Genomic DNA, 19,002 nt, shown 5'->3' on the forward strand with positions numbered 1-19,002 from the left:
TTGCCGGTTGCGGCGGGGCTGCGCTGCGCGGTGTCGGGGCGCCCGCCGTGGCGCGTTGCCGTACGTCAGGCCGCGCCGCGCAGGCGGCACCGCGTGCCCGTACACCCCGGGGACGAGCGCGTCCCTCGCCGCGCGGCGTCACCGCCTGTACCCGCCCTCGTCCCAGCTGTCGACCCCTCGCCGCACCTCCGCGACGGGCTGTTGTCGTCCCCCGGTGTCCCCAATTGCGTCCCGAGCTGTAGGGTGGTGTTGTACCCCCCTCATCCCTGGTTGTGGACCTCAGGACACGGGGACCCCACTGGTGACCCCCCCCCCCCCCGGTGATGGTGACGAGGTCCCACCAGGGACCGGAGCGGGACGGGGGGTGGGGGGGGACACCCACACAGGGACACGACACACACATCGGAGATGCCACCGATGACAGGCGGACACGGTGACGCTGGGGGGGGGGTGTGGGACACGACACCCCCCCCGGGTGACGGAGTGACGTGGACCCCACTGGTGACACGGTGACAAGGGAGAGCCTGATAGGGACAGGGGGGTGAAATACCCCCTAACTGCACCCCCCCAAACCCTCCTGCTCCCCCAAATACCCCCTAACTGCCCCCCCAACCCTCCTGCCCCCCAAAATACCCCCTAACTGCCCCCCAAACCCCTCCTGCCCCCCCAAATACCCCCTAACTGCCCCCCCCACCCTCCTGCCCCCCAAAATACCCCCTAACTGCCCCCCCAACCCCTCCTGCTCCCCCCAAATACCCCCTAACTGCCCCCCCAACCCCTCCTGCCCCCCCAAATACCCCCTAACTGCCCCCCAAACCCTCCTGCTCCCCAAATACCCCCTAACTGCCCCCCCAAATACCCCCTAACTGCCCCCAAACCCCTCCTGCCCCCCCAAATACCCCCTAACTGCCCCCCCAAACCCTCCTGCTCCCCCCAAATACCCCAAATCCTCCTGCCCCCCCAAATACCCCCTAACTGCCCCCCAAACCCTCCTGCCCCCCCAAATACCCCCTAACTGCCCCCCAAACCCTCCTGCCCCCCCAAATACCCCCTAACTGCCCCCCCAAACCCTCCTGCTCCCCCCAAATACCCCCCAAATCCTCCTGCCCCCCCAAATACCCCCTAACTGCCCCCCAAACCCTCCTGCCCCCCCAAATACCCCCTAACTGCCCCAAACCCCTCCTGCCCCCCCCAAAATACCCCCCTGCCCCTAACTGCCCCCCAAATCCCCCCTCCCTGCCCTCAACTGCCCCCCCAAACCCCCCCTGCTCCCCCCAAATCCCCCCTCCCCGTCCCTAATTGCCCCCAAACCCTCCTGCTTCCCCGCAATGACCCTTTCTCGCCTCTTCCCGCCCCAAAATCCTCCTGCTCCCCCGAAATTCCTTCTTTCCTGCCCCTGCTGCCCCCCCAAACCCAACTGCTCCCCCTAAATACCCCCCCCCTTCCCCTCCCGCCCCTCACAACCCCCCCCCCCCCGCCTCCTCCAGACCCTTCCCCGCCGTCCCCGAGGCCGCCGCCGCCGCCCCGGGCTCGCCCCTCCTCCGCCGCCCGGGAGTAGGCCCAAGCCGCGGCCTTTCCCAGCGGCGGCGGCCGGGCCGGGGGGGAGAGGCGGCGCGGGCGGGGCGAGCGGGCGAGGCCGCGGCGGCGCAGGCCGCGGCCCGGAGCGGCGCTTCGGCAATCTCCGGCCGCTTCGGCAATCTCCGGCCACTTCCGGGGGCGCTTCGGCAATTTCCGGCCGCTTCCGGCGATCTCCGGCCGCTTCCGGCGGCGCTTCGGCAATCTCCGGCCGCTTCCGGCGACGCTTGGGCGCTCGGAAGCGGGGCCAGCGGCGCTCGGGCGCTGGGGGCGGAGCTTTCCGCCGCGCCGCCTCATGAATTATTCATGAACCCGTCCCACCGCGTAGGGGGGGGGGGAGGGGGGAAGGCCGCCGGCGGCGCGTCCCGCCGGGGTTACACGGAGCAGCCGCCCCATCCCGCCCCCCCCGCCGCTCCCCGCTTCCTCCGGTGACGGTAACGGGGCCCGCTGCCCCCTCCCCTCTCCACCGCCTCTATCCCGGCGTCCCCCGCGCCGCGCACCACCCCCCCCCCCCCGCCGCTCCGCCGCTTGGTACGCTCCGGCCACGCCCCCCTCCCGCCCCCCCCCGCCGCGGCGCGCGGCCCGCCTCGTGGGGGAGGGGGGCGAGTCTATATAAGGAGGCGCGGGCGGCCCCCGCCGCTCAGTCGCGCCGGGGAGCGCGGAGCGGCCGGAGTCGGGGAGCGACGGGGCCCGGCGCTGTCGGCGGGCGGGCGAGGGGGGGGGCGTCCCCCTCCCGGGGGCCGGTTCCCCGCCTCATCCCGGCGGGGTTTGGCCGTTAAAGGCGGCCGAAGGGGGGCGCGGGGGGAAGCGGGTCTTTTTTGAGTAGCTGAGGCGGCGCGGGGCCGCGGTCCGACCGGCGCCATGCACGGTGGGCCGCCCTCGGGCGACAGCGCCTGCCCGTTGCGAACCATCAAGCGAGTCCAGTTCGGCATCCTCAGCCCCGATGAGATGGTACCGGAGCGCGGTGGCGGCGGTGGCGGCGGCGGCGGCGGGGCCGGGAGAGGGTTGAGGAGATGAGGGGGGAACGACGGCGGCGGCGGCGGCGGGAAATGGCGCCGGGGCACCGAGAGGGGGGGACAGAGAGGCCCCGGGGGGGGGGGGGGGGGGGGGGGGTGTGTAGCGCCCCCCGGAGGCCGGGGGCGGCGCTGTGGGGGAGAGGGAAGAGGGGACGTTGGGGTGGTCTGGAGGGGCCTTGGGGGGGGGGTGGGGGGTGTCTCTGGAGGGGCTCGGGGACCTTCAAAAGACTGTTGGGGTCCCTGGGGGCGCCCAGGGGTGCCCTGGAGGGGTTTTGAGGTCCCTGGGCGTGCCCTGGAGGAGCATTGGAGTCCCTAGGGGTGCTCAGGAGGCCTCTGGAGGGGCTTTGGGGTCCCTGGGGGTGCCCAGGGGTGCCCTGGAAGGGCTTTGGGGTCTGTGGGGGTGCTCTGGAGGAGCATTGGGGTCCTTGGGGGTGCCCAGGGGTGCCCTGGAGGGGTTTTGGGGTCTGTGGGGGTGCCCTGGAGGAGCACTGGGGTCTCTGGGGGTGCCATGGGAGAGCTTTGGGGTCCCTGGGGCACCCAGGGGTGCCCTGGAGGGGTTTTGGGGTCCCTGGGGGTGCCCTGGAGGAGCATTGGGGTCCCTGGGGGCGCCCAGGGGTGCCCTGGAGGGGTTTTGGGGTCCCTGGGCGTGCCCTGGAGGAGCATTGGAGTCCCTAGGGGTGCTCAGGAGGCCTCTGGAGGGGCTTTGGGGTCCCTGGGGGTGCCCAGGGGTGCCCTGGAAGGGCTTTGGTGTCCCTGGGGGTGCCCTAGGGGGGCCTTAGGGTCCCCGGAGGTGCCCAGGAGGCTTCTGGAGGGGCATTGGGGTCTGTGGGGGTGCCCGGGGGGCCCTTGGAAGAGCAGTGGGGTGCTCTGGAGGAGCGTTGGGGTCCCTGGGGGTGCCCAGGGAGCCTCTGGAAGAGCACTGGGGTGCCTTGGAGGGGCACTGGGGCGGCCAGGGGTGCCCTGGAGGGACATTGGGGTCCTTGGAGATGCCCAGGAGGCCTCTGGAGGGGTGTTGGGGTGCCCGGGGGGGTCCTGGAAGAGCATTGGGGTGGCCTGGAGGAGTGTTGGGGTCCCTGGGGGTGCCCTGGAGGGGTGTGGGGGTCCCTGGCAGCGTCCAGGGATACTTTGGAAGGGTATTGGGGTGCCTGACGGGGTACTGGTGTCTCTCAGGGTGCCCAGGGGTCCCCTGGAGGGGTGTGGGGGTCCCCGGGGGTGGCCCAGGGGTCCCTTGAGATTCATTGGAGTTTCTGGGGGTGCTCTGGAAGTGCCCAGGGGTGCCCTGGAGGGGCATTGGGGTCCCCGGGGGTGCTCAGGAGGCCTCTGGAGGAGCATTGGGGTCCCTGGGGGTGGCCCAGGGGTGCCCTGCAAGGGCTTTGGGGTCCCTGGGGTGGCCGGGGGTGGGGGGGGGTGCGTCTAGAGATTCATTGAAGTTTTTGGGGTGGCCTGGAGGTGCGCTGGGGTGCACTGGAGGGACATTGGGCTCCCTGGGGGTGTCCGGGGTGCTTCTGGGGGAGCGTTGGGGTCCCTGGGGCTGACCAGGAGCATCCTGGAGGGGTGTGGGGGTCCCTGGGGGTGTCCAGGGGGCCTCTGAAGAAGCTTTGGGGTCCCTGAAGGGATGTTGGGGTCCCTGGGGGTGTCCAGGGGTCCCCTGAAGGGACATGGGGGTCCCCTGAAGGGGTCTTGGGGTCCCCAGGGGGTGACTTGGGGTGACCGGAGGTGTCGGGGGGCCTTTTGGGGGGGGGGGGGGTGTCCCTGGGAGAGTGTTGGGGTGCTTGGAAGGTGGGTTGTGGTCATCCCTGGGGTGGGGGGGGGTGTCTTGGGGTGCCCCCATGTGTTTGGGGTCCTTTGGGGTGCCCCGGGGGTCCCTTGGGGTGCTTAGGAGATGAATTGGGGGGGGGGGGGGGGCAGGGGCTCCCCATGTGCCTCAGTTTCCCCTCACACCTCCTCTCCCCCACCCCCAGAAACGGATGTCGGTGACCGAGGGGGGCATCAAGTACCCCGAAACAACGGAGGGGGGACGCCCCAAATTGGGGGGGCTCATGGACCCCCGTCAGGGCGTCATCGAGAGGACGGGGCGCTGCCAGACCTGCGCCGGTGAGCAGGGGGGCCCCCCCCCGAACCCCCAAAACCCCATGGGGAAATCGGGGGGGGGGGGGGGCGTTCCTGGGCAAGGGGGTGGGATTTGGGGGTGCCTCTGTGTAGAGGGACATTTGGGGGGGGGGGGCTGGTCTTTTTTTTGGGGGGGGGACCTCCTCAGCGTTATGGGAGGAAAAAGGGGGTGATACCCTGGAGCACCCCGTTTTCCCCCCCCCCCCAAATTGTTTAGTCCCCCCGCAGGAGCATCCCACCTCCATACGCATCCGCTCTGGGACGTTTTGGGGGTCCCCTTCTTTTTGGAGGGGGGCTTGTCTTTTTCGGGGGGGGAGGGGGCCCTTTAGCTCTATATTTTGAGAAGAAAAGGGGGTGATACTCCGGAGCACCCCATTTCCCCCCCCCCCCCAAATTTCTTAGTCCCGCACAGGAGCATCCCACCTCCGTACGCGTCCACTCTGGGGCATTTTGGGGTCCCCATCTTTCGGGGGGGGGGGGTGTCCCCTTTCTCTTTTAGGGGAGCCCCATTTTTTGGAGGGGGGGGATTTTCCGGGTCATAGATTACGGCTGGAAGAGGGGGTGATCCCCACCAGCCCCCCGTTTTCCCCCCCCCCCCCCCCCAAGTTGCAGGACCCCCTTCCCACGATACAGACCCCGTCTGGGCCTTTTGGGGCGCTTCTCTTTTGGGGGGGGGGTGTGTCTTATCTTTTTTTGGGGGGCCCCTTTCTCTTTGGGAGTGGGTGGGTGGGGGGAAATTCTCCTTTTTGGGGGGCGATCTCCTTCCAGCACCCCATTTTTCCGCCCCGCCCCCGGCTTCACTTCAACCCCGACTCCCGGCCACGCTGCCGGTGGGACCTTCCCCCCCCCCCCCTCCAAACTCCGGCGTTTCGGGGGGTGTCCCTCCGAATCTCCAGGACTGACACCCTCCCCCCCCCCCCCAAAAAAATAACGGGGTGCCCCCCCCCCCAGGTAACATGACGGAGTGCCCGGGCCACTTCGGTCACATCGAGCTGGCCAAGCCCGTCTTCCACGTGGGTTTTTTGGGCAAGACCATGAAGATCCTGCGTTGCGTTTGCTTCTTCTGCTCCAAGCTGCTGGTGGACTCGGTGAGACACCCCCCCCCCAAAAAAAAGCCCCCACCCCAACTTCGGTGGGGAGGGGGGTTCCCCCTGAATTGGGGACGATGGCGGGGTTCATCCCCCCCCCCAAATAAAAGCCCCGTGGTGGCACCCCGGAGGCGCGGTGACACCGTCACCTTCCCTCCGCCTTGGGTCGTGTCTTGAGGAGGATCAGCCCCGGTTGGGCGCTGCCGGGATGGGGGGGGTGGGGGGGGGGGGCACCAGGAGGGGGTGACAAAGTGGGGACAACCCGAGAGGAGGTGACGGTGTTGGGGGACAGGCCAAGAGGAGGTGGCAGAGTAGGGGGGGACGCCAAGAGGAGGTGACAGAGTGGGGACAACCCGAGAGGAGGTGACAGTATTGGGGGACACGCCAAGAGGAGGTCACAGAGTAAGGGGGGGGGGACGCCAAGAGGAGGTGACAGGTTTGGGGGGGACGCCAAGAGGAGGTGACGGTGTTGGGAGGAGGCACCAAGAGGAGGTGGCAGAGTGGGGACAACCCGAGAGGAGGTGACGGTGTTGGGGGACAGGCCAAGAGGAGGTGACAGGTTTGGGGGGGACGCCAAGAGGAGGTGACAGAGTAGGGACAACCCGAGAGGAGGTGACAGTGTTGGGGGACAGGCCAAGAGGAGGTGACAGAGTTGGGAGGGGACGCCAAGAGGAGGTGACAGGTTTGGGGGGGACGCCAAGAGGAGGTGACAGAGTGGGGACAACCCGAGAGGAGGTGACAGTGTTGGGGGACAGGCCAAGAGGAGGTGACAGAGTTTGGGGGGGATGCCAAAAGGAGGTGACGGTGTTGGGGGACAGGCCAAGAGGAGGTGGCAGAGTAGGGGGGGACGCCAAGAGGAGGTGACAGAGTGGGGACAACCCGAGAGGAGGTAACAGTGTTGGGGGACACGCCAAGAGGAGGTCACAGAGTGGGGGGGGGGACGCCAAGAGGAGGTGACAGGTTTGGGGGGACGCCAAGAGGAGGTGACAGAGTGGGGACAACCTGAGAGGAGGCGACGGTGTTGGGGGACAGGCCAAGAGGAGGTGACAGAGTTTGGGGGGGATGCCAAGAGGAGGTGACAGAGTGGGGACAACCCGAGAGGAGGTGACAGTGTTGGGGGACAGGCCAAGAGGAGGTGACAGGTTTGGGGGGGATGCCAAGAGGAGGTGACGGTGTTGGTGGACACACCAAGAGGAGGTGGCAGAGTAGGGGGGGACGCCAAGAGGAGGTGACAGAGTAGGGACAACCCGAGAGGAGGTGACAGTGTTGGGGGACAGGCCAAGGGGAGGTGACAGAGTGGGGACAACCCAAGAGGAGGTGACAAAGTTGGGGGACATACCAAGAGGAGGTGACAGAGTGGGGACAACCCAAGAGGAGGTGACAAAGTTGGGGGTACACGCCAAGAGGAGGTGACAGAGTTGAGGGGAGGCAGCAAGCGGAGGTGACAAAGTGGGGGTACACACCAAGAGGAGATGACAGGGTTGGGGGGGATGGCAAGAGGAGGTGACGGAGCTGGGGGGAGGCACCAAGAGGGGGTGACAAAGTGGGGGTACGCACCGAGAGGAGGTGACAAAGCGGGGGTACACACCGAGAGGAGGTGACAGAATTGGGGGGGGATGCCAAGAGGAGGTGACGGTGTTGGGGGGAGGCACCAAGCGAAGGTGACAGGCTTGGGGGACACGCCAAGAGGAGGTGACAGAGTGGGGGGGACGCCAAGAGAAGATGACAAAGTTGGGGGTACACACCAAGAGCAGGTGACAGGTTTGGGGGACACACCAAGAGGAGGTGACAGAGTTGAGGGGAGGCACCAAGAGGGGGTGACAAAATGGGGGTACACACCAAGAGGAGGGGACAAAGTTGGGGAGGGACATCAAGAGGAGGTGACAGAGTTGGGGGGATGCCAAGAGGAGGTGACAAAGTGGGGACAGCCCAAGAGGAGGTGACAAAGTTGGGGGTACACGCCAAAAGGAGGTGACAGGTTGGGGGGGGTGGCAAGAGGAGGTGACGGAGCTGGGGGGAGGCACTAAGATGAGGTGACAAAGTGGGGGTACGCACCGAGAGGAGGTGACAAAGCGGGGGTACGCACCGAGAGGAGGTGACAGAATTGGGGGGAGGCACCAAGAGGAGGGGACAGTGTTGGGGGGGGGGGGACGGGACACGGGGTTGTCACCTGCTGGGTGGTGCTTGGAGGCCTGGAGATGGTGGGGAGCCACGTTGGGATGGCGCCAAGCCCCTTGCGTCCCCAAAACAGCCCCTTGCGACCCCAAAACAGCCCCTTGCGACCCCAAAACAGCCCCCTGTGACCCCCAAACTGTCTTTTTTTTTTTGAGCAGAACAACCCCAAAATCAAGGACATTTTAGGGAAGTCGAAGGGGCAACCCAAGAAGCGGCTGACGCACGTCTACGACCTCTGCAAGGGGAAGAACATCTGCGAGGGGGGCGAGGAGATGGACCACAAATTCGGGGTGGAGCAGCCCGAGGGTGACGAGGACCTCACCAAGGAGAAGGTGGGGGACACCCCCCACCCCAAAATCTCCCCCACACACCCCCCCCCAAAATCCTCCCTCCCCCCTGCCAGGGTGCGGGCGTTCCCCTCCGGAGTGTCCCCTTGGGGGTGCTGGACCCGAACGTCCCCTCAGAGGTGGCTGGGGGGGGGGGGGGGGGGGGATGTTGGGGTGGGATCCGTCCCCTTTAGTGGCTTGTGACCCCCCCCAAGTTGGGTTGTGGGGGTGCTGGCACCCCCCTGTCTCCCGCTAACATCCCTGTAGTGCCCCCGTATCCCCTGTTAATGACCTTGGGTCCCCCGTTAATGGCCCAGCAGCGCCATGGGGGGGGGGGGTGCAGGCAGTACCAACCCCCCCCCTCGCGCTTCGTTAACGCCCCTGTTAATGACCCCATGTCCCTGTGAATGCCCCCATCTCCCCATTAACCCCCCCCAGGGCCATGGGGGGTACGAGTGGTGCCAGCCCTGGATCCAAGCCCCCCCTTAATGCCTCTGTGACCCCCCTTAACGCCCCCATCTCCCTGTTAACCCCCCCCCAGGGCCACGGGGGGTACGAGTGGTGCCAGCCCTGGATCCAACCCCCCCTTAAAGCCCCTGTGACCCCCTTAAAGCCCCTGTGACCCCCTTAATGCTCCTGTGACCCCCTTAATGCCCCCATTGATGCCCTTGTGACCCCCTTAATGCCCCCATCTCGCCATTAACCCCCCCCCAGAGCCACGGAGGGTGCGGGCGGTACCAGCCCTGGATCCAACCCCCCCCATTAATGCCCCTGTGACCCCATTAATGCCCCTGTGACCCCGTTAATGCCCCCATCTCCCCGTTAACACCCCATTAACCCCCCCCCAGGGCCACAGGGGGTGCGGGTGGTACCAGCCCTGGATCCAAGCCCCCCCTTAATGCCCCCGTGATCCCCTTAATGCCCCCTTTGATGTCCTTGTGACCCCCTTAATGCCCCCATCTCCCTGTTAACCCCCCTGTTAACCCCCCCAGAGCCACGGAGGGTGCGAGTGGTACCAGCCCTGGATCCAAGCCCCCCTTAATGCCCCCGTGACCCCCCTTAATGCCCCCATTGATGCCCCTGTGACCCCCTTAATGCCCTTGTGACTCCCTTAATGCTCCTGTGACCCCCTTAATGCCCACATCTCCCTGTTAACCCCCCCAGGGCCACGGGGGGTACGAGTGGTGCCAGCCCTGGATCCAACCCCCCCTTAATGCCCCCATGACCCCTCTTAATGCTCCTGTGACCCCCTTAATGCCCTCGTGACCCCCCTTAATGCCCCTGTGACCCCATTAATGCCCCCATCTCCCCATTAACCCCCCCCCAGGGCCATGGGGGGTGTGAGTGGTGCCAGCCCTGGATCCAAGCCCCCCCTTAATGCTCCTGTGACCCCCCTTAATGCCCTCGTGACCCCCCTTAATGCCCTCGTGACCCCCCTTAATGCCCCTGTGACCCCGTTAATGCCCCATTAACCCCCCCCAGGGCCACGGGGGGTGCGGGCGGTGCCAGCCCTGGATCCAACCCCCTGTTAATGCCCCCGTGACCCCCCTTAATGCCCCCATCTCCCCGTTAACCCCCCATTAACCCCCCCAGGGCCACGGGGGGTACGAGTGGTGCCAACCCTGGATCCAACCCCCCCCTTAATGCCCCCGTGACCCCCCCTTAACGCCCCCATCTCCCCGTTAACACCCCCCCCCCCCAGGGCCACGGAGGGTGCGGGCGGTACCAACCCTGGATCCAACCCCCCCCTTAATGCTCCTGTGACCCCCCTTAATGCTCCTGTGACCCCCTTAATGCCCTCGTGACCCCCCTTAATGCCCCTGTGACCCCATTAATGCCCCCATCTCCCTGTTACCCCCCCCCCAGGGCCATGGGGGGTGTGAGTGGTGCCAGCCCTGGATCCAAGCCCCCTTTAATGTCCTTGTGACCCCCTTAATGCCCCCATCTCCCCGTTAACCCCCCATTAACCCCCCCAGGGCCACGGGGGGTGCAGGTGGTACCAGTCCTGGATCCAAGCCCCCCCTTAATGCTCCTGTGACCCCCTTAATGCCGTCGTTGATGTCCTTGTGACCCCCTTAACGCCCCCATCTCCCCATTAACCCCCCCCCCCAGGGCCACGGGGGGTGTGAGTGGTGCCAGCCTGGATCCAAGCCCCCCCCCCCCCCCTTAATGCCCTTGTGACCCCCCTTGATGCCCCTGTGACCCCCCTTAACGCCCCCATCTCCCCGTTAACCCCCCCCCCCAGGGCCATGGGGGGTGTGAGTGGTGCCAGCCCTGGATCCAACCCCCCCCCTTAATGCCCCTGTGACCCCATTAATGCCCCTGTGACCCCTTTAATGCCCCCATCTCCCTGTTAAACCCCCCAGAGCCACAGAGGGCGCGGGTGGTACCAGCCCTGGATCCAAGCCCCCCCTTAATGCTCCTGTGACCCCCTTAATGCCCTCGTGACCCCCCCTTAATGCCCCTCTGACCCCGTTAATGCCCCCATCTCCCCGTTAACCCCCCATTAACCACCCCCAGGGCCACGGGGGGTGCGGGCGGTGCCAGCCCTGGATCCAACCCCCCGTTAATGCCCCCGTGACCCCCCTTAATGCCCCCATCTCCCTGTTAACCCCCCCCAGGGCCACGGGGGGTACGAGTGGTGCCAGCCCTGGATCCAACCCCCCCCCTTAATGCCCCTGTGACCCCGTTAATGCCCCTGTGACCCCATTAATGCCCCCATCTCCCTGTTACCCCCCCCCCAGGGCCACGGGGGCTGTGAGTGGTGCCAGCCCTGGATCCAAGCCCCCCTTTAATGTCCTTGTGACCCCCTTAATGCCCCCATCTCCCCGTTAACCCCCCATTAACCCCCCCCAGGGCCACGGGAGGTACGAGTGGTGCCAACCCTGGATCCAACCCCCCCCTTAATGCCCCCGTGACCCCCCCTTAATGCCCCCATCTCCCCGTTAACCGCCCCCCCAGGGTCACGGAGGGTGCGGGCGGTACCAGCCCCGCATCCGTCGCTCGGGTCTGGAGCTCTACGCCGAGTGGAAGCACGTCAACGAGGATTCGCAGGAGAAGAAGATCCTGCTCAGCCCCGAGCGGGTGCACGAGATCTTCAAGCGCATCTCGGACGAGGAATGCTTCGTCCTGGGCATGGACCCCAAATTAATTCGCCCGCCCCGAGTGGATGGTCTGCACCGTCCTGCCCGTGCCCCCCCTCTCCGTTCGTCCCGCTGTCGTCATGCAGGGCTCTGCCCGCAACCAGGTGGGGCCCGGAAGCCGGGGTCTGCTTTTTGGGGGGGTCCCAGGGAGGTTTTGGGGTCCCAGGGAGGTTTTGGGGTCCCTGGGGTGGGGGTCTTCCCATGAACCCCCTCTTTGTGCACCCCGCTGTCGTCATGCAGGGCTCTGCCCGCAACCAGGTGGGGCCCAGACGCTGGGGTCTGCTTTTTGGGGGGGTCCTGGATACATGGGGGTGTCCCTGGGGTGGTATTGGGGTCCCTGGGGCGGGGGTCTGCCTGTGAACCCCCTCTTTGTGCACCCCGCTGTCGTCATGCAGGGCTCTGCCCGCAACCAGGTGGGGCCCGGAAGCCAGGGACTGCTTTTTTGGGGGGGGTCCCTGGGGCAGTATTGGGGTCCCTGGGGCGGTATTGGGGTCCCTGGGGTGGGGGTCTGCCCATGAACCCCCTCTTTGTGCACCCCGCTGTTGTCATGCAGGCTCTGCCCGCAACCAGGTGGGGCCCAGATGCCGGGGTCTGCTTTTTGGGGGGGCTCCCAGGGAGGTTTTGGGGTCCCTGGGGCGGGGGTCTGCCCGTGCACCCCGCTGTTGTCATGCAGGGCTCTGCCCGCAACCAGGTGGGGCCCGGAAGCTGGGGTCTGCTTTTTGGGGGGGGTCCCAGGGAGGTTTTGGGGTCCCAGGGAGGTTTTGGGGTCCCTGGGGTGGGGGTCTTCCCATGAACCCCCTCTTTGTGCACCCTGCTGTTGTCATGCAGGGCTCTGCCCGCAACCAGGTGGGGCCCGGAAGCCAGGGACTGCTTTTTGGGGGAGGTCCCAGGGAGGTTTTGGGGTCCCAGGGAGGTTTTGGGGTCCCTGGGGTGGGGGTCTGCCCGTGCGCCCTGCTGTCGTCATGCAGGGCTCTGCCCGCAACCAGGTGGGGCCCGGAAGCTGGAGACTGCTTTTTGGGGGGGGTCCCAGGGAGGTTTTGGGGTCCCTGGGGCAGTATTGGGGTCCCTGGGGCAGTATTGGGGTCCCTGGGGCGGGGGTCTGCCTGTGAACCCCCTCTTTGTGCACCCCGCTGTCGTCATGCAGGGCTCTGCCCGCAACCAGGTGGGGCCCGGAAGCTGGGGTCTGCTTTTTGGGGGGGGGTCCCTGGGGCAGTATTGGGGTCCCTGGGGCAGTATTGGGGTCCCTGGGGTGGGGGCTGCCTGTGAACCCCCTCTTTGTGCACCCCACTATTATAAAGGTCTTGGGGGGGCGGTATCGGGTGTCTGGGGGGTTTTTGGGGTCCCTGGGAGGGTTTGAGGGGGCTCCCCAGACGCCAGGGTCCCTGATGTGGTTTGAGGGGTGTCTCTGATGTGATCTGGGGGAGTCCCTGGACTCTGGGGTCCCTGATGGACTTTGGGGGGGTCCCCCAGTGTGGTTGGGGGGGGGGGGCGATGTCCTCCCACACCAGGGTCCCTGATGCAATTTGGGGGGGTCCCTTGGTGCTCGTTTGGGGGTCCCCAGTGCCTTTTGGGGTGTCCCCAGTTGTTGGGGTCCCTGACTGATTTTGGGGGTTCCCTGTTGCATTTTGGGAAGATCCCTGGTGCCCTTTTGGGGGGGTCCCCAATGTGCTTTGGGGGACCCCCCTCATCCCAGGATCCCCCATGTATTTTGGGGAGGGTCCCCCAGTGCCTTTTGGGGTGTCCTCTGGTGCCCTTTGGGGTGTCCCCAGTTGTTGGAGTCCCTGATGCACTTTGGGGGGTCCCCTCAGCGTGTTTGGGGTGTCCCCGGTTGTCGGGGTCCGTGATTGATTTTGGGGTGTCCCCCGGTGGCCTTTGGGGTGTCCCCGGTTGTCAGGGTCCGTGATTGATTTTGGGGGGTCCCCCGGTGGCCTTTGGGGGGTCCCCTGGTGCCCTTTGGGGTGTCCCCAGTTGTCGGGGTCCGTGATTGATTTTGGGGGGTCCCCCAGTGCCCTTTGGGGTGTCCTCGGTTGTCGGGGTCTGTGATTGACTTTGGGGGTCCCCCGGTGGCCTTTGGGGTGTCCCCTGGTGCCCTTTGGGGTGTCCCCGGTTGTCAGGGTCTGTGATTGATTTTGGGGTGTCCCCCGGTGCCCTTTGGGGTGTCCCCAGTTGTTGGGGTCCATGACTGATTTTGGGGGTCCCCTGGTGGCCTTTGGGGTGTCCCCTGGTGCCCTTTGGGGTGTCCCCGGTTGTCAGGGTCTGTGATTGATTTTGGGGGTCCCCCGGTGCCCTTTGGGGTGTCCCTGGTTTTTGGGGTCCGTGATTGATTTTGGGGTGTCCCCCGGTGCCCTTTGGGGTGTCCCCGGTTGTCAGGGTCTGTGATTGATTTTGGGGTGTCCCCCGGTGCCCTTTGGGGTGTCCCCGGTTGTCAGGGTCTGTGATTGATTTTGGGGGGTCCCCCGGTGGCCTTTGGGGTGTCCCCTGGTGCCCTTTGGGGTGTCCCCAGTTGTCAGGGTCCATGATTGATTTTGGGGGTGTCCCCTGGTGCCCTTTGGGGTGTCCCCTGGTGCCCTTTGGGGTGTCCCTGGTTGTCGGGGTCTGTGATTGATTTTGGGGTGTCCCCTGGTGCCCTTTGGGGTGTCCCCGGTTGTTGGGGTCTGTGATTGATTTTGGGGTGTCCCCTGGTGCCCTTTGGGGTGTCCCCGGTTGTCAGGGTCTGTGATTGATTTTGGGGTGTCCCCCGGTGCCCTTTGGGGTGTCCCCAGTTGTTGGGGTCCATGACTGATTTTGGGGGTCCCCTGGTGCCCTTTGGGCTGTCCCTGGTTGTTGGGGTCCATGACTGGTTTTGGGGGGTCCCCTGGTGGCCTTTGGGGTGTCCCCTGGTGCCCTTTGGGGTGTCCCTGGTTGTCGGGGTCTGTGATTGATTTTGGGGTGTCCCCTGGTGCCCTTTGGGGTGTCCCCGGTTGTCGGGGTCTGTGATTGATTTTGGGGTGTCCCCTGGTGCCCTTTGGGGCATCCCCGGTTGTTGGGGTCTGTGATTGATTTTGGGGGGTCCCCCGGTGGCCTTTGGGGTGTCCCCTGGTGCCCTTTGGGGTGTCCCCAGTTGTCAGGGTCCATGATTGATTTTGGGGGTGTCCCCTGGTGCCCTTTGGGGTGTCCCCTGGTGCCCTTTGGGGTGTCCCCAGTTGTCAGGGTCTGTGATTGATTTTGGGGGGTCCCCCGGTGCCCTTTGGGGTGTCCCCTGGTGCCCTTTGGGGTGTCCCTGGTTGTCGGGGTCTGTGATTGATTTTGGGGTGTCCCCTGGTGCCCTTTGGGGTGTCCCCTGGTGCCCTTTGGGGTGTCCCTGGTTGTCGGGGTCTGTGATTGATTTTGGGGTGTCCCCTGGTGCCCTTTGGGGTGTCCCCGGTTGTCGGGGTCTGTGATTGATTTTGGGGTGTCCCCTGGTGCCCTTTGGGGCATCCCCGGTTGTTGGGGTCTGTGATTGATTTTGGGGGGTCCCCCGGTGGCCTTTGGGGTGTCCCCTGGTGCCCTTTGGGGTGTCCCTGGTTGTCGGGGTCTGTGATTGATTTTGGGGGTGTCCCCTGGTGCCCTTTGGGGTGTCCCCAGTTGTTGGGGTCCATGACTGATTTTGGGGGTCCCCTGGTGCCCTTTGGGCTGTCCCTGGTTGTTGGGGTCCATGACTGGTTTTGGGGGGGTCCCCTGGTGGCCTTTGGGGTGTCCCCTGGTGCCCATTGGGGTGTCCCTGGTTGTTGGGGTCCGTGATTGATTTTGGGGTGTCCCTCGGTGCCCTTTGGGGTGTCCCCCGGTGCCCTTTGGGCTGTCCCCAGGCTACAGGGCCCGTGCTTCATTTGGGATCCAAACCCCCATGCGTATCTGGGGGTGCTGCCTGCACCGCGGGGCTCCCCCTGACCCCCCCCCTTAATTTTTGGGGTGTCCCCGTTCCCCCCCAGGATGACCTGACCCACAAACTGGCCGACATCGTTAAGATCAACAACCAGCTCCGCCGGAACGAGCAGAACGGGGCGGCCGCCCACGTCATCGCCGAGGACGTCAAGCTGCTCCAGTTCCACGTGGCCACCATGGTGGACAACGAGCTGCCCGGCCTGCCGCGGGTGAGGGCGGGGCGCGGGCGGGGGCAGGGCGTGGGCAGGGGGCGGGGCGGGGGGGGGGGAGTGCGGGCAGGGGGCAGGGTGGGATGGGAGGTGGAGGGGGGGGGGGGCGGTGCTGGGAGCAGGGGTAAGATGGGGGATAGCGCGGGCAGGGAGTGCAGGCAGGGAGTGCTGGGAGTGCAGGCAGGGGCAGGGCATGGTGGCAGTGCAGGCAGCACAGGCAGGGAGTGCAGGCAGCACGGGCAGGGAGTGCTGGGAGTGCAGGCAGCGCGGGCAGGCAGCACAGGCAGGGAGTGCTGGGAGTGCAGGTAGGGGCAGGGCATGGTGGCAGCAGCGCAGGCAGGGAGTGCAGGCAGGGGCAGGGCATGGTGGGAGTGCAGGCAGCACGGGCAGGGAGTGCAGGCAGCACGGGCAGGGAGTGCTGGGAGTGCAGGCAGGGAGGGCAGGCAGCACAGGCAGGGAGTGCTGGGAGTGCAGGCAGGGGCAGGGCATGGTGGCAGCAGCGCAGGCAGGGAGTGCAGGCAGTGCAGGCAGGGGCAGGGCATGGTGGGAGTGCAGGCAGTAAGTGCAGGCAGGGGGTACTGGGAGTGCAGGCAGGGGCAGGGCATGGTGGCAGTGCAGGCAGCACAGGCAGGGAGTGCAGGCAGCACGGGCCGGGAGTGCTGGGAGCGCAGGCAGGGAGTGCTGGGAGCGCAGGCAGGGAGTGCTGGGAGTGCAGGCAGGGAGGGCAGGCAGCACAGGCAGGGGGTACTGGGAGTGCAGGCAGGGGCAGGGCATGGTGGCAGTGCAGGCAGTATGGCCAGGGAGCTTAGGCAGGGATAGGGCATGGTGGGAGTGCAGGCAGTAAGGGCAGGCAGTGCAGGCAGGGGCAGGGCATGGTGGGAGTGCGGGCAGTGCAGGCAGGGAGTGCTGGGAGTGCAGGCAGGGGCAGGGCATGGTATGGTGGCAGTGCAGGCAGGGATAGGGCATGGTGGGACTGCTGGGAGTGCAGGCAGGGAGTGCTGGGAGTGCAGGCAGGGTGTGCAGGGAGTGCAGGCAGGGTGTGCAGGGAGTGCAGGCAGGGAGTGCAGGCAGGGCATGGTGCAGGCAGCGCAGGCAGGGCATAGTGCAGGCAGGGATAGGGCATGGTGGGGGTGCAGGCAGGGAGTGCAGCGAGTGCAGGCAGCGCGGGCAGGGAGTGCAGGCAGGGGGTGCAGGCAGGGATAGGGCATGGTGGGAGTGCAGGCAGTAAGGGCAGGGAGTGCAGGCGGGGCATAGTGCAGGCAGGGTGTGTGGGGAGTGCAGGCAGCGCAGGCAGGGTATAGTGCAGGCAGGGCGAGGGCGTAGGGGGTGCAGGCAGCGCAGGCAGGGGGTGCAGGCAGCGCAGGCAGGGCATAGTGCAGGCAGGGAGTGCAGGCAGGGATAGGGCATGGTGGGGGTGCAGGCAGTGCAGGCAGGGAGCTCAGCGAGTGCAGGCAGCGTGGGCAGGGGGTGCAGGCAGGGATAGGGCATGGTGGGAGTGCAGGCAGTAAGGGCAGGGAGTGCAGGCAGGGCATAGTGCAGGCAGGGGGAGGGCGTAGGGGGTGCAGGCAGTGCAGGCAGGGTGTGCAGGGAGGGCAGGCAGGGCAGGCAGGGCATAGTGCAGGCAGGGCTAGGGCATGGTGGGAGTGCAGGCAGGGCATAGTGCAGGCAGGGGGAGGGCATAGGGGGTGCAGGCAGCGCAGGCAGGGGGTGCAGGCAGCGCAGGCAGGGCATAGTGCAGGCAGGGGAGGGCGTAGGGGGTGCGGGCAGCGCAGGCGGGGAGCGCTGGGAGCCGGGGCAGGGCACGGTGAGAGCGCAGGCAGGGGCAGAGTGCAGGCAGGGCCTGGCGGGAGCGCAGGCAGGGAGTGCGGGCAGGAGCAAGGCATGCTGGGAGCCCCCTGACACACCCCCCCCCCCCACCCCCACCCCCCCCCAGCTGTGCAGGAGCTGGGGATGGGTCCCAGGGAGGGTCGGTGCCCCCCTAACCCCCACCTCTGCCCCCCCCCCCCCAGCTGATGCCAAATCTGGGGGGTCCCAGGGGGTCGAGCCCCCCCCGAACCCCCTTTTTTACCCCCCCCAGGCCACGCAGAAGTCGGGGGGGTCCCCCACGTGCCCCCCCAAACCCCTCCCCGTGCCCCCCCCCCCCACCGTAGTAGCAACTGGGGACAGGTCCTGGGGAGGGTTGGTGTGTGTCCCCCATCCAATGTCGAACCTTGGGGGGGGTCTTGAGGGGTCCAGCCCCCCCCCGAACCCCTTTTTTGCCCCCCCCAGGCCACGCAGAAGTCGGGGGGGTCCCCCAAGTGTGTGATGCCCCCCCAAACCCCTCCCCATGTGGGCCCCCCCCCCCCACCGTAGTAGCAACTGGGGACAGGTCCTGGGGAGGGTTGGTGTGTGTCCCCCATCCAATGTCGAACCTTGGGGGGGTCTTGAGGGGTCGAGCCCCCCCCCGAACCCCCTTTTTTTGCCCCTCCCAGGCCACGCAGAAGTTGGGGGGTCCCCCACGTGCCCCCCCAAACCCCTCCCCATCTGCCCCCCCAGACTGTAGTAGCAACTGGGGACAGATCCCACAGAGGGTCGACGTGTGTCCCCCATCCCATGCCGAACCTTGGGGGGGGTCTTGAGGGGTCGAGCCCCCCCCGAACCCTCTTTTTTTGCCCCCCCAGGCCACGCAGAAGTCGGGGGGGTCCCCCAAGTGTGTGATGCCCCCCCAAACCCCTCCCCATGTGGGCCCCCCCCCCCCACCGTAGTAGCAACTGGGGACAGGTCCTGGGGAGGGTTGGTGTGTGTCCCCCATCCAATGTCGAACCTTGGGGGGGGTCTTGAGGGGTCCAGCCCCCCCCCGAACCCCCTTTTTGCCCCTCCCAGGCCACGCAGAAGTTGGGGGGTCCCCCACGTGCCCCCCCAAACCCCTCCCCATCTGCCCCCCCAGACTGTAGTAGCAACTGGGGACAGATCCCACAGAGGGTCAACGTGTGTCCCCCATCTGACGCCGAACCTTGCGGGGGGTCCCAGGGGGTCGAGCCCCCCCCCGAACCCCCTTTTTTTGCCCCCCCTAGGCGATGCAGAAGTTGGAGGGTTCCCCAAGTGTTTGATGCCCCCCCAAACCTCTCCCCGTGCCCCCCCCCGACCATAGTAGCAACTGGGGACAGATCCCACAGAGGGTCGACGTGTGTCCCCATCCGACGCCGAACCTTGGGGGGGGTCTTGAGGGGTCGAGCCCCCCCCGAACCCCCTTTTTTGCCCCCCCCAGGCCATGCAGAAGTTGGGGGGTCCCCCAAGTGTTTGATGCCCCCCCAAACCCCTCCCCATGTGGCCCCCCCCCACCGTAGTAGCAACTGGGGACAGGTCCTGGGGAGGGTTGGTGTGTGTCCCCCATCCAATGTCGAACCTTGGGGGGGTCTTGAGGGGTCCAGCCCCCCCCCGAACCCCCTTTTTTGCCCCTCCCAGGCCACGCAGAAGTTGGG

At 66.7% G+C, this 19,002-nt stretch overlaps 1 protein-coding gene across 1 annotated transcript; it reads left to right on the top strand.

Annotated features, from left to right (window-relative positions):
- The first annotated feature begins 2,278 nt into the window (after positions 1 to 2,278).
- LOC143173973 (DNA-directed RNA polymerase II subunit RPB1-like) lies at positions 2,279 to 18,607 on the top strand. The gene is made up of 7 exons (XM_076364078.1): positions 2,279 to 2,526; positions 4,553 to 4,685; positions 5,652 to 5,788; positions 8,122 to 8,295; positions 11,251 to 11,536; positions 15,380 to 15,541; positions 18,595 to 18,607. Exons 1-6 carry the CDS (start codon positions 2,437 to 2,439, stop codon positions 15,382 to 15,384), a joined length of 825 nt encoding a protein of 274 aa, XP_076220193.1. The 5' UTR covers positions 2,279 to 2,436; the 3' UTR covers positions 15,385 to 15,541; positions 18,595 to 18,607.
- The last annotated feature ends 395 nt before the right edge of the window (positions 18,608 to 19,002 follow it).

This window comes from Aptenodytes patagonicus, unplaced genomic scaffold, assembly GCF_965638725.1.
Source record: "Aptenodytes patagonicus unplaced genomic scaffold, bAptPat1.pri.cur scaffold_549, whole genome shotgun sequence".
Lineage (NCBI taxonomy): Eukaryota > Metazoa > Chordata > Aves > Sphenisciformes > Spheniscidae > Aptenodytes > Aptenodytes patagonicus.